The sequence below is a fragment of the Mytilus edulis genome, chromosome 4 (genome assembly GCF_963676685.1).
Source record: "Mytilus edulis chromosome 4, xbMytEdul2.2, whole genome shotgun sequence".
In the NCBI taxonomy this organism is placed as follows: Eukaryota; Metazoa; Mollusca; class Bivalvia; order Mytilida; family Mytilidae; genus Mytilus; species Mytilus edulis.
Window position 1 is genome coordinate 77,306,280 of NC_092347.1, and position 15,452 is coordinate 77,321,731.

The 15,452-nt window shown below is 33.6% G+C and overlaps 1 protein-coding gene and 1 long non-coding RNA gene across 2 annotated transcripts; one reads left to right on the forward strand and one right to left on the reverse strand.

Moving 5' to 3' along the window:
• On the reverse strand, positions 1 to 10,118 carry LOC139520575 (neuronal calcium sensor 2-like). Its single transcript, XM_071313363.1, has 4 exons — positions 9,812 to 10,118; positions 4,687 to 4,801; positions 814 to 1,083; positions 1 to 305 (listed from the first exon to the last, which is right to left on the reverse strand). Exons 2-4 carry the CDS (start codon positions 4,792 to 4,794, stop codon positions 111 to 113), a joined length of 573 nt encoding a protein of 190 aa, XP_071169464.1. The 5' UTR covers positions 4,795 to 4,801; positions 9,812 to 10,118; the 3' UTR covers positions 1 to 110.
• A 1,287-nt stretch (positions 10,119 to 11,405) lies between these two features.
• Positions 11,406 to 14,160, forward strand: LOC139520576 (uncharacterized). The gene is made up of 2 exons (XR_011663923.1): positions 11,406 to 11,634; positions 13,179 to 14,160. It is a non-coding gene; the product is annotated as an uncharacterized lncRNA (long non-coding RNA).
• The last annotated feature ends 1,292 nt before the right edge of the window (positions 14,161 to 15,452 follow it).

Below are 15,452 nucleotides of genomic sequence, written 5' to 3' on the forward strand. Positions count from 1 at the left end.
ACATTTGTCCTGAATCATTTTATCTGTGAAATTAGAATAATATTTCTTTAATGAAATCAATATTGCGGACAAGTTCAGATATCCTTCATGTATATCACAAGAGTACAGTTTCATTTGTCTTCTGTTTCGTCTGTGTTTCGACAAAATATTGCAAATAACACAGGATCTTCCATAAAAGTGGTTATAAATTCTTCTTTGGTTAATTTGTCGTCCTTATTTTTATCACAGCATTCGAACATTTTTTCTGCTATTTCATCTGGGGTTGGATCCCCGGGTGATTTCTTTTCATTCACATCTAAAGCGATCTACAAAAACACAAGACGTTAATAAAAAAAAACAAAACATATGCATGCACTGATTTGATTATAATATTTTTAGTCAACAGTCTGTTAAATTTAAAATGCGAGAATACAATGTTGTAAAAATGAATGTTGGTTAGTGTATGTACTTTTTAAAGTAAGTTGACTAAATGATACAACTATGCTGCACGGCGTACACATAAATGCAATGTAACATAAGAATAAGGCGTAGAGCCATTAAAAAAAAATCACGTTTTTCACGATATATTTTATACAATTTTAGCAAAAAGTCACTAAAGTTTTTATCGGAATTTACACCCCTCCTCCTTTTAAAAAATCCTGATTTACTCCCTGATAAACATACTAGTAGATTTTTTTTTTATTTTGCATAACATTTGAGCCCATCTGGGGATAAAAAAAACGCTCGCGAGCATTCATTTTACAGGTAAAACAGGAAAGTAGAATGCAAATTTGCGTGCAAATGTACTGCATCGAATTTTACACTAGGTCTTACCTTATAAATGTTGATCATTTCCGGTCTCTCTATTGTACCGTTCCCATCAATATCAAATAAATCAAACATCCAATTGAGTCGTTCTTCAGGATTGGATGTACACTCATGGTTCAAAAACATTAAAAACTCCGTAAAGTTAATTGTCCCACTTTTATTTTTATCTGCAGCACGAAAGTAATGTTCTGCGAGGTTAGTACTCTTATCCTTGTAAAATCCATACAGAAAATCTTTAAAATCATCTAAATTCATATTTCCATCTGGATTCATTTTCTGAAAAATTCATTAGAATGAAATGTAAAGTACCTTATATATAAACATTTAACATCAGAATCTGACTGACGAAGGATATCTGTTATCCGAAATATTTCTAAATAATTACATTTATAGTTCCTTTTTGTGTTATTGGTGTTGTTATGTACACTTTTTAGGCGTTTATATAATTTATTTTATTGTGTACATGTATCGTTACTTGTAACGATCCAGCGCCCTTGTGGGAAAAATCGTTGACTATTATTCAGACGTTATATATATATATATATATATATAACTCGTCTAAACATCAACCCAACAATGTTAGATCTGTAAATTTGCTTTCGCAAATTTTTGGTTCTTCCCTCGCCGGGATTCGAACCCATGCTACTGTGATATCGTGACACCAAATCGCCTGCACTGCAGCCGTCCCGCTAGACCACACGACCACCTGGGCTCTCAAAAAAAGAGCTTTCGGTGGGCACGTGTTACTTTTCCACGTCAGTTTTAATCTAGCGGCGTACATGATATATAAGGCATGAAGATGTTATTGTTACAGATCAGCTAAATTATCTATAGTAAAGGATCCTACAAATTAATGTAATATACAGTCACAGAAAATAATTATATTCATAAGTACGTCTGAGTCAGTGACAACTCTACAACAGATGTATCCATCGGATCGCCATCAATGATGGTGATACATGGCTGTGTACATAATGTATATACAACTCGTCTAAACATCAACCCAACAATGTTAGATCTGTAAATTTGCTTTCGCAAATTTTTGGTTCTTCCCTCGCCGGGATTCGAACCCATGCTACTGTGATATCGTGACACCAAATCGCCTGCACTGCAGCCGTCCCGCTAGACCACACGACCACCTGGGCTCTCAAAAAAAGTGCTTTCGGTGGGCATGTGTTACCTTTCCACGTCAGTTTTAATCTAGCGGCGTACTACAGTACATGATATATAAGGCATGAAGATGTTATTGTTACAGATCAGCTAAATTATCTATAGTAAAGGATCCTACAAATTAATGTAATATACAGTCACAGAAAATAATTATATTCATAAGTACGTCTGAGTCAGTGACAACTCTACAACAGATGTATCCATCGGATCGCCATCAATGATGGTGATACATGGCTGTGTACATAATGTATATACAACTCGTCTAAACATCAACCCAACAATGTTAGATCTGTAAATTTGCTTTCGCAAATTTTTGGTTCTTCCCTCGCCGGGATTCGAACCCATGCTACTGTGATATCGTGACACCAAATCGCCTGCACTGCAGCCGTCCCGCTAGACCACACGACCACCTGGGCTCTCAAAAAAAGAGCTTTCGGTGGGCATGTGTTACCTTTCCACGTCAGTTTTAATCTAGCGGCGTACTACAGTACATGATATATAAGGCATGAAGATGTTATTGTTACAGATCAGCTAAATTATCTATAGTAAAGGATCCTACAAATTAATGTAATATACAGTCACAGAAAATAATTATATTCATAAGTACGTCTGAGTCAGTGACAACTCTACAACAGATGTATCCATCGGATCGCCATCAATGATGGTGATACATGGCTGTGTACATAATGTATATACAACTCGTCTAAACATCAACCCAACAATGTTAGATCTGTAAATTTGCTTTCGCAAATTTTTGGTTCTTCCCTCGCCGGGATTCGAACCCATGCTACTGTGATATCGTGACACCAAATCGCCTGCACTGCAGCCGTCCCGCTAGACCACACGACCACCTGGGCTCTCAAAAAAAGAGCTTTCGGTGGGCATGTGTTACCTTTCCACGTCAGTTTTAATCTAGCGGCGTACTACAGTACATGATATATAAGGCATGAAGATGTTATTGTTACAGATCAGCTAAATTATCTATAGTAAAGGATCCTACAAATTAATGTAATATACAGTCACAGAAAATAATTATATTCATAAGTACGTCTGAGTCAGTGACAACTCTACAACAGATGTATCCATCGGATCGCCATCAATGATGGTGATACATGGCTGTGTACATAATGTATATACAACTCGTCTAAACATCAACCCAACAATGTTAGATCTGTAAATTTGCTTTCGCAAATTTTTGGTTCTTCCCTCGCCGGGATTCGAACCCATGCTACTGTGATATCGTGACACCAAATCGCCTGCACTGCAGCCGTCCCGCTAGACCACACGACCACCTGGGCTCTCAAAAAAAGAGCTTTCGGTGGGCATGTGTTACCTTTCCACGTCAGTTTTAATCTAGCGGATATATACAACTCGTCTAAACATCAACCCATCTGTTAGATCTGTAAATTAATTTTTGGTTCTTCCCTCGCCGGGATTCGAACCCATGCTATATATATACAAAATGGCGGTTACATGTAAAAAGAACTATTTTGAAATTTTATAAAATACTATTTGTCCTTGTTGAAATGTTATAATGGGTTTTAGATATCATTATTAAGATTAAGGAAAATATATCCCTTGTGTACAATCCGCTTTAGCTTTTTGTCAAGTACTGTCCTTATAGTACTAGGCTCGTTTATGTTTTATCAACTTTTCAACGTTTGTATTAGATTTTTAGATTTTGAAATATTTTGGCCCTAACTTCACTGAAAAGGCACGAATTGTCGGCAAATGAATGCGCATCTGTAAAATTGGCACAGAAAATACCATTACTTAATCTTCAAACAAAACACTGCAATTACATGGGGGCATATTCTGTTGCAATATAAAAATAAGAAGATGTGGTATGATTGCCAATGAGAAAACTATCCACCAGAGTTAAACGGAAGTATACTTAAAAAGGTTTGTATATTCTAAATTCATTACCATTACTAATGGTATGGAACTTACATGTTTTCCGCCTCTTGTCTTTATTCACACTTATCAATTCTCGTATACAAGGAAGGACGTACTAATATATATCTTAAATTATCATAAGATTGCTTTTCTCAGCCCGTTTATGGCGACCGTACAATATCTCTGTTTGATATGTACCGATTTATATTTTGATAATGTGAATCATTTATTAGTTGTTACTAGTTTCCAGTAAATGAGAGAACTATTAGTAGATTAGTACTTGGTGTCATTTATCTTTTTGTCAGTTTTTGTTTCGCTTCCTGACGATCTCTTGAGTCAAGACCTCACCACTATCTACCAACTGATTTTAACATTTGGGTCTAACGTTGCATAGTTTGAGATGTTAAGTTAATATATTTAATCAGCCATATCCTGTATGTACCTGTCCTAGTCAAGGTGTCTGAATAGAACATAAAATACATTCATCTAGAAAAAGACTGAATCCATTGTATATATATTGGAATCTAGTCAATACATGTATGCATTCGTTTTACAGACAAGGGTATACGTATACACTTATCAAATGAGCTGTACATGTAGAGGTCGTTTCTGTTTAATTCTTGTTTAATGTTAGTTCGAATGCAAATTTTGGTATATGGTTTGGCTGCTTGCATATAATCAGATCAAGATCTCTCGATTTCCAAGTATGGGATGTATATTTTACTACCTAAGGATGGATCACTCTCATTAATATTTATCAATGATCTCATTGCGCTTATGTATAAAAGTTGTAATATAAGTAATGTGTCTCACCATGAAGTCTTTGTAAAAATCCATAATGTGTGGCTTTTTAAAATCTGTGTGCTCTTCTAAAAATTTGCAGTCTTCTTTAGATAACTTTTTTCTCATCTGGTTCCCCATTTCACTTCTGAAAAATTGATGCGTGATGCTTAAATTAAAATAATTTGCTCATTGCTACTCCGATTACGCTTTTTTGTTAGTTTCCCTGCTAGATGAACTTCGTTAAATGTTGAACTCGCGTTTTTAAGTATGCCAAAACAAATATTGGTTCAAATAATAATAACCATGGGCATCCTAAATACTAGATGTAACCATAATAGGTTACATTATGTTCAAACTATACACAGGGGCGAGAACATAAAATTGAGAATGGAAATGGGGAATGTGTCAAAGAGACAACAACCCGACCAAATAAAAAAAACAACAGCAGAAGGTCACCAACAGGTCTTCAATGTAGCGAGAAATTCCTGCACCCGGAGGCGTCCTTCAGCTGGCCCCTAAACAAATATATACTAGTTCAGTGATAATGAACGCCATACTAATTTCCAAATTGTACACAAGAAACTAAAATTAAAATAATACAAGACTAACAAAGGCCAGAGGCTCCTGACTTGGGACAGGCGCAAAAATGCGGCGGGGTTAAACATGTTTGTGAGATCTCAACCTCCCCCTATACCTCTAACCAATGTAGAAAAGTAAACGCATAACAATACGCACATTAAAATTCAGTTCAAGAGAAGTCCGAGTCTGATGTCAGAAGATGTAACCAAAGAAAATAAACAAAATGACAATAATACATAAATAACAACAGACTACTAGCAGTTAACTGACATGCCAGCTCCAGACTTCAATTAAACTGACTGAAAGATTATGATTTCATCATATGTACATCAGGCACAATCCTTCCCGTTAGGGGTTTAGTATCATACCATCATAACATATATGAGAAGAACATAACCCGAGCCATGCCAACAATTGTTTTTAGAATAAATGTGTTTAGTTCCGACGCAAAGACCTTATCAGTGACTCAATATTAACGCCAAAATATGCAATCTTTAATGACTTGACAACAGTATCGTAATTATATCCCTTCTTAATAAGTCTATTCAAAGGTTTTGTAAGTTTCTGAGGTGAATACTGACACCTTTGTGCTTTATAAAGAATATTTCCATAAAAAATTGGATGTGAAATACCTGAACGTATAAGAAGTCTGCATGTTGAGCTATATTTACGAATGATGTCTTTATACCGATGATAAAATTTAGTAAATGTTTTGACTAGTTTGTGATATCGAAAACCCTGGTGTAATAATTTTTCAGTAATACATAAATTTCTCTCGTTAAAATCTAAAACATTGTTACATACATATACAGTTGGTGTATTCAGTATGTATAGATATTTGTATATAATACATGTATATTTAAATCTCGTCTCGCACATGTGATCCGATACTATTAAATTTCCTTTACTCACATCGTTATTGGTCTCAGTTTTAACAACCATGGGGTCGATTAAAGTCATAAAAAAATCACTCGGTCTGTTATGATGTAAAAATATGGCAGCTAATCAATTGTCGTGTTTTGAAGCCGTAGTTTACCGATTGTCATCTTATAGTAAACAGTCAACAAAGAAGCATGGTTATTGAGTTTATTTCAATGATAGGTCCATGCGTATTGCGATTGCAAAAAAGGGTGGATCCGAATGTTTGTTTGTCACTTAATAAAAAAAAATCGGTCACTATTTAAACAGGGATCCGTTTATGACACATCACGTTAGGTATTGCTTATTTTCCAAAATATCTTAATTAGTCGGGGAAAAAGCACACAAAGATATGATTTCGGTGCAATCAACATGTGTATCTTGGAAAACTTCCATCAGGTATAGTAGTGATTGAAAGTTGGAATGCTAAATATTTGGAACGTGTTATTGCAAAGTAACAATCACATTCACTGTTTAAGATTTGTCATTACTATTAAACAGTCATATTCATTCTTATAAGGTGTAATTCAGTGTCTATTGCAAAGTTATCATAGTATTTCGTGGAAAGTAAAATTGTTATATCTATTTATCCACCTATCCGTAAAGATAGAAATTCAATGATCAATGCAGAAATTCGAAAGGGTGACATAATGATTTTATCAATCTTTACATTGCTCTTTATCTAATACTGAACTTGTACTATATTCCTTATATTCGGAACAAATATCATTTTGGGGCCTTTTATAGCTGACTATGTGGTATGGGCTTTGCTCATTGTTGAAGGCCGTACGGTAATCTATAGTTGTTAATTTCTGTGTCATTTGGGTCTCTTGTGGACAGTTGTCTCATTGGCAATCATACCACATCTTCTTTTTTTATAAAATGAGTCGGAGAGACATTTTGATTTTTAAAAGTATTGAAAAGACTTAATATACCAAAAGCTGTACTCAACAAGACAAAAAAGAGGAAAAAACAGGGCCTATATCATTCTTTACTCCAACATACGGGCCCGTCTTTGGCTGCTTTCAGCTCTTTGGTGATGTTGTTGTCTCTTTGACACATTCTCCGTTTCCATTCTCAATTTTATTATATTGATTTTTATACTCGGTAAAAGTTGCACCAAGACAGTACAGAGTTATATATTCTTGTTTAACAGTGACATACATTTTCTCATTAACGTATACTTCATTTTATTATTTCAGATAATGACCTTTGCTTGCTGAGATTGAAGATTTACGTTGTTGTTACTTGATTAACTTCCTTGATCATGTTGTGAGCATGTAGACAACATGCAATCTATAATGTCTGTCTTTGCTTTTATGATTCAGATAAGACTTAAAATCGTACTTTTATTAAGAAATATGTTTATTTATTGATACTGTTTACAAACTCCGCATGAAACATTCAATATATACTGTACATGTATAATTATGTTTCAAATTTTAGTTTCAATGATACTCTGTGCCTATGCTTAATAGAGTAAGATTTACTATTTATAAAAAAAAAGATGCCATTTTCACGGTTGTTGGTAGAATCTTAGTTTTCCCTTTGGATTTGTAGTTTACGAGATTGTAAGTTTGAATCGTTTTTGAGATACCAACCCTCATACATGTATGATACACGAAAGGTTAACTTAAACGAACGAGAAAGTCAATGTATTCTTCTGTTGAACGATTTTTCAAGTTGACAATTTTTGTACACATTTTAGATATATAATATTTTCCCCTTTGGATACCTCAAACAAATATTTAGAAAGGAATTTCCTGGCTTCTGAGTAATTTCCTTTTACAGATGAAATATAAACGTTAGGTGACAAGTTTTTGTTTCCTTTTCTAATTGTTGATAAATCTACTAAGAAAGATAACATCATTTTTATATTGCTGACGTCCGCCTTCCTTAAAGTCATATGAGACTTGAAATTAAAAAAAGATTGAAAATGTTTTGTATACTTGTATGGCTAACTTTTTGTACTCTAAGAAATAAACGTGAACTTTATTTGCTATGAAAAGTTTGTTGATAGTATTACAGTTTTCAAGATAATAATCAATCATTAAAGTCAAAAGATCGTATAATTATGAACATATTTCAAGCGGCGTTTTGCATTTGCGCCGATTTTTTCTTTCATTTGCGCCGATTTTTTTTTCTTCATTTGCGCCGATTTTTTTACAGGTAAATTACAGGTAAATTACAGGTAAATAGATGTAGGACGATGTAGTATGAGTGCAAATGAGACAACTCTCCATCAAAGTCCTGTTATTTTTCATTTATCATTATAGACCTCTTCAGTTAGCCACTTGTACAAATGAAATGAACTGTCAATCATGACATGTATATATTTAACTGTTTTCCCCTGCTCACTACGGGGAGATGGAAGAAGTCATACAAAAAAACATCTCCAGACTTTTTCATTGACCGTGCCCGTAGTTCTTTAGCCTCTGTCTTTTGGGCTCGTTCTGTGTTTTGATAATTATAGTCAGACTATCAGAATCCGTGGTGACTCTGGCTTTACACGATTTTATGGTACATTAGTAAGATATGTTGTTATGTTTCAGGACACTGACCTTCCGATATATATGGCCGTCGATGATTAAAGAATTGACTCCTCGGCTCGTTTGAGTGTTCAATATGTCCATCATGTTTCAACGAAGTTCCAGAACAATATAAATCAAAATTAACTAATTAAACATAAGTGAACAACATTTATAACCAGATTTTACCAATGGTATAGTACATGTACAAGTATTAACTTACCTGTAAATCTAATTAGGAGAAATTCTAAAATCGGCGCAAATGAAAAAAGGAAATCGGCGCAAATGAAAGAATGAAATATTTTTAAATCGGCGCAAATGTCATACGCCCATTTCAAGATAATAGACAAAATGCAAGCTATAGATGTATGTTCGTTTTTTAACTACATCGTTCTTTTGTCATATTAAGACACATGTTTTAAAACTAGATTTTCCAATGCCGATTGTTGCCAAGTGTGGCAAAATTTGGCCCAGTAGTTTTAGAGGAGAGATTTTCCGTAAATATTAACGGACGACGAACGACGCCAAGTGATATGAAAAGGTTTCGCGTGTCTTTGTAGTTACCAGTCTTTTATGCGGATCGGCAAAGTGAGTCGACCAGGTGCGGGGCTATGTGATATGCAACTGGAAAGGAGAAAACTATACTTTGTAAGGACCGATAGGTCTCCTACATGTATATACTCTCATGTGCAGTCAGCACGAACCTGTACCAATACCGGGCAATACATTTAACATACAAAATCTGATTGGTAGATTGCTAGCTAATCTGTGTTTGCTTAAATGTACAACGTTAGCTTACGATTTAAGTTTTTAGTTTAGAGCGAGTCTACTAGACTTTTTCGTGATATCCCCCTGGAATGATATAAACTATATACTCATAGTTATGCCATTCGGTAATCCTTATCAAACCTAGCAGTTTATGAATATAGTCACTGACATAAATTAATCAGACAGCAAGGTATTCATTGAACAACTATATGATATCTTTTCTCTTTACCTGTGATTTTTCGTTGTACAGTAATACTTGTCCATGCAATTACTAGAAGTGACATTCGATATAGACGTTAATTAATTAGTTTCATATGAAGCAAGGTTAACAAAGAGAAGGAAAATATAGAGTAACGACTTACATGTTGTGTTATAATTATAATAATCCTTTTAAGTTATTTCATCTTTTTGTACACATTATAATTTTACAAGATAAATGTCATTTTAAATGACCGAGTTATTGTTCAATATTGAAGTCTAATCCAAACAAAATCATTTCACAGGAAATGTGGTTTTGTCCTCGCGACGTGAACTATACGCTTGTTTATGTTGACAGTTATGCGTATCTCGAGTAATTACTTAGTGATCTTGATCTACAGTCTCAAACTAGTGACAATTCATTGTACAATAAGAAACCAAGAAACAGTGCCCTCTATTCTATATATGTATACACGGAAACACTCAAACAACCACTAGTAGCACGATTTCAGTCTGAAACGGTCATTTTGGTCTGATCGTATCTTAATTGACTGGATTTACCGCTAGAGGAAAACGTCAAGATTTGTCAGTTCGTTAAGTCTCCATTCGGATCGATAGTCTCATTAGGTAAATTAGTCCCGTTAAGGCATGTCAAGATATTTAAGACTGTATCTTCTAGCGAGCTGTTTAGATCCGTTAAGACCGTGTCAGACCAAAACAGACCATGGATACAAACTGACGTCAAGATGTTGTCAGACCGTGTCCAGTCGTGTTCAGATTTTAATAATTTGGACACAAAACGAGTGAAACTTTCCCATTATTTATCAGGGGTTGCTCCCCTTTCAAGAATAAAATAAAACTGTGAAAGAAGACGATTTTTTTAACTGAAAGTCTACCACGTCCCCTTAATCATGTTATTTAAATAAAACAAATATTCAATTTGAATTCTAACTTCTTCCTATTTAATTATTTAACACTGTTTTATAATTATATAAATAAAAAAAGTAGCTCAATTGAAGTCATACTGCTGCACAAATCGCCGCGAATTGACTAAAAAAAATCAACAGATTGCCGAAATAATATTTGATTATTGAATATAAGCACCTGAACCTTTATATTTAATGGTTTACAAGTGATTGCAATACGTTTTATATGCAATTACAGACTGCCGTACGTGGTGAAGAATTTGTCACTCATTTTTACACCCTTATTTAATAATAACGGATGTCGGCCGTGAACACTTGAAAACGTGATCTTAATATGTTGAATTAAATTTAAGATGTAACTATTTTTAAATATTGTAAATGAATGCATTATCATTTATCTTTTTATGTTAACTTACCTATATAAATTGCATTTGAGTAAATTTGAGGCAGGGAAAAAATATATAGATATAACTCTGTCTTTTATCGTTTTCCGTTTATTGTCATGACATTGTCCGTTAACTTTATTTTTGCCAGACTCATGCGTTTGACTTTCCATCTTTATTTTTTAATGTGTCTATAATTCGAGGGCCTTTTGTAAAAAAAACTACATACCAGAAGCCTTCGTTAAAAAATAAAGTTTGAATATTATAGCAGAAAAAGGCTTATAAATTCATTCAAATTAATATTTGAAATAGGATAAATAATCAAGAAAATGTTTATAAATACGTCAGACACTGTACTTAAAGTACATTTAAAGACCAGGTTACATATATATTACATGCATACAGCATAATAAAGCTGGTTTAATTTGAATGACTATCCATAAGGGACATTTTTCGACGATAATTAATCAAATCTGACAAGTTTAATTAAAAACGGAAAATAATTCTTCGCCCGTAAACGATTTAACGTTACCGTACCCTCTTTATTTTTGTTGCATTCATGTCGCATGTGTGTCGGCAGTGTCAGCGCTTCTAATAGCTAACTTATTTTACACAAAATCGTTGACATGGTAGAAGGAAACTATAGTACAATATAAGCTGAGCTGGAAATTGCAATTGGTGAGTAGAAATGAATATTTTAATACATGTCTATCAGAATAATCATTGATCATGGATCATCACCCAAGAGTTTGAAGGAAAAATGTTCACATTTGTTAAATTTGTGCATACAGGTATGAATCGACGTTCCAATACTCCACACTCTTGGATAGTAGCCTGTTCAAAGGCAAAGTAAGAATTTGGGCTTGTTAAAAAATTGTTCCTGTGATTGGACCCCCCCCCCCTTTTTCATTTTTTTTGGAAGATCAATGCATGATTTAAAAAGTTACATATAAACAAGTATGGTTTAAACCCCCTTTTAAAAATGGCTGGATCCACCCCTGTTTATTGCCTAACATGCATTGACATGTGGGGTATTCACAATGGTATGGTTGTGCGGGATGGCCTATATAGGCTATATACAACAGTTACAAGACCTAAACCCCTGATCGAGTAATCCTACATATTGTATGTTAATGTATTGATAACTGTCACGTCCTAAATTTGCATGAAATATTTGTCACTTTTTTTTATTAACCAATAACCAACCAATCTTCACATGTTACGATGTAGTCCGAGACAAGCTTGTCTGGCAAAACAGCCGTTTGGACATCAGAGTAATCTCGGACTAGTTACGTTTGGACGTCAGAGTAATCTCGGACTAGTTACGACGATGATATACCTATTTATATAGCCACTGGTGGGTGATGTACAATAATTATAATTTGTCACATATGTGTTATGAATACCTTCAACATGTTCAAGGCTTGGGTTTGTATATATGCAATAACCTCAAAATTGCCCGGGGCAAAAAAAAGAGTATATTGATATTGTGCCCTGACATGCCTGATTCCAAATGATGAGACAGCATTGCGTCCTTAACAACAATTTTTAACACTTTTCATCTTTTGTGATAAGAAATTTAAGATTTTACCGGGTATGATTCATTATTTTGTTATAAATGATTTGTTATGCTCTTAATTTTGTAGAACTTAAATATATGTTATAACAAGAAAAAGAAATTATGTTGAAATTTTTATTTTTATCTTTTGTATATTATTCACTGTCATGATTGTCATGACTAAATAAAAATTAGATCCCACGCATGCGCGGCATAGTTAAATAAGTGCCCGACACGTTATCATCAGTATGTAGATGGATTATAAAGAAGAAGAAGAAGAATCTTATAAATACTATTTGCTTTGTCACCATGTCACGTTGGTAGTAATATTCAACAAATTCTATTTTAAAATAAAAAAGTATTATAAATTGATCACAACAAGTATAGTGCTATAGCCTCTATTAGACAGTAACCCTTCAATGAAGTATACACCTAAGAAAACATTGATGTAGAAAGAGAGAACATTTTGTTTTAGAAATAGAACCTCAAAAAAGGGTTTTATTCTTCTTCTCATTTATCAATTAAATTGTATAAGTCATAAATTCATTTCTTTACATCATTAAACTTTGTTGTCAAGCAACTTATGATTGCTAGTTTTTCTTGTAGATAAATACTAGTTTATATATAATAAATACTTTATTCTTAATGTATATTTTTTTTGTAGATAAGATATCACATTGGTTTGAGCATGATTCCCAGCCAGATTATGAAGCGGCATATATCATGTATATCAATGTATATATAGGAAATATATAGTGTCACTAAGTTACTCTCATATGGTACCTCATTTGTACCTGTAGCTATAAATTGTGAAATGGTGGATTCATTCATAATTTTGTGTTACTTATTGGTTTGGAAATAACGTTGATAGAGCTAACAGCATTATGTCATGATGTACAGTTGATGGGATGATCTGATTGGACAAAAAGAGAATTGTGAATTGAACAAATAGCAAACTTACAATTCATAGAAAAAATGTAGGAAATACAATGTACTACATTCATGACATTACTTGGTGACAGAGCATACCTTTGATATATATATATATATATATATATATTTGAAATAAGTAATATTAACAATTTGAAATAAAGAGAATTTAAAGTTTTCTAGGAATATTAGTAGTGCATCATATCTTAATTCCATGATTATCTTGGATAGTTATATCATTAAGAATAGAAAATTGGAATAATGGAAATTTCTAGTTTCAGTGAATATATATCAATCATTGTCAATACTAAAAGTGCAGCATCATGATCATACATCATCTGATTCACCTTGGATAATTATTCATTTGAAATAAGAATTTGGATATAATAAGAGTTTCTATGCTGCCATTGCTATTGTTGGCTACATGTACCACCAGGGAGTGTTAAACCTCCTTTACTTTCCATGAGGGTCTGTCACGGTCCATCACTATTGGTTAGTGTCATATATATGCATGATGATGGAAGTTTTTACCAACCTAGACAAGCTTTACAGCCCTGGCATGGTTGTTGGTTAGAGTCGAATGACAGCTTGCTGTATAGTTATAATAGTCTGAATGTATCTACATGTATTTTAATAATCTTCTAAATTACTGTTCATTCTGAAACTGGCATTTTATAATAGTAGTCAAACATATTAAACAATACATGTACTTCAAAGTATCATTTTATGTTGTCTCGCCTTACACAAAAGTCATGAAAGTTGGTTGTATACAAGAAATTTGTATTACAGTCTTGGGGTGATGATGTAAGCTATTTTATAGAGCTTTACATTTTAAAAGCTAAAAGAGCTGGATGTTTCTTGTCTTGTATTCAGATGCTAGTAGCTAATTAATATGTTATGATGTTTCAGTTTGCCATTATATGTACATTGCACCTGACCCCATTTTCATGGTTCAATGACTGCATGTAAAATATACTGTTACTTAATCAATGAAATGCTCTCTTATACTGTATATTTTATATATGTAATTGGATACATTTTATTGTATATGAGTATCTTGAAAGATCTACTTGTCTATCAGGTTGGGTTGACCTGACCTTGACCTTCATGGATAATTTAAGTGATTAATAAAATTGAGAATGGAAATGGGGAATGTGTCAAAGAGACAACAACCCGACCAAATAAAAAACAACAGCAGAGGGTCACCAACAGGTCTTCAATGTAGCGAGAAATTCCCGCACCCGGAGGCGTCCTTCAGCTGGCCCCTAAACAAATATATACTACCCGTAGTCCAGTGATAATGAACGCCATACTAATTTCCAAATTGTACACAAGAAACTAAAATTAAAATAATACAAGACCAACAAAGGCCAGAGGCTCCTGACTTGGGACAGGCGCAAAAATGCGGCGGGGTTAAACATGTTTGTGAGATCTCAACCCTTATTTCAGTTTGATACAATGTTAACATGGTTAGGTTTGTTTCTCAGTTAATACTTCCTAATAAAATTGACACTGGAAATGGGGAATGTGCCAAAAAAGACAACAACCCAACTTCAGAGCAGACAATAGCCGAAGGTCATCAATGTTTCTCATAAGCTATAAGCTACATTGTACATGTATAGGATCACTACTTTTGGCATAATTATGGAATAAATGTAAGTTGTACATGTTTGACATTTTTGAATGGCTTATTTCATCTGACAATGACACCATTTTCATGGTTTTTATGTTTAGTCTTTTTCTCTGTTTCTATGGTTACTATAAACGTTTAACCATAAATTTGGGGTATGGAAGAACTGTGAAATTCAAAAATTTATGAAATTCATGAAATTATCTGTCATATATCTGTCTGGCATGGTTATTTTGACTGGACTTCATTTTAATGGATTATTGATAATGTAAAGTTTATGTGATACTTATAGACTACCGGTAGTAAAATCTTCTTATTACAGAATTTCAATAAAAAGATCATGAATAAGGCCACATTTAAAAGAATGTCTGTTTCCCA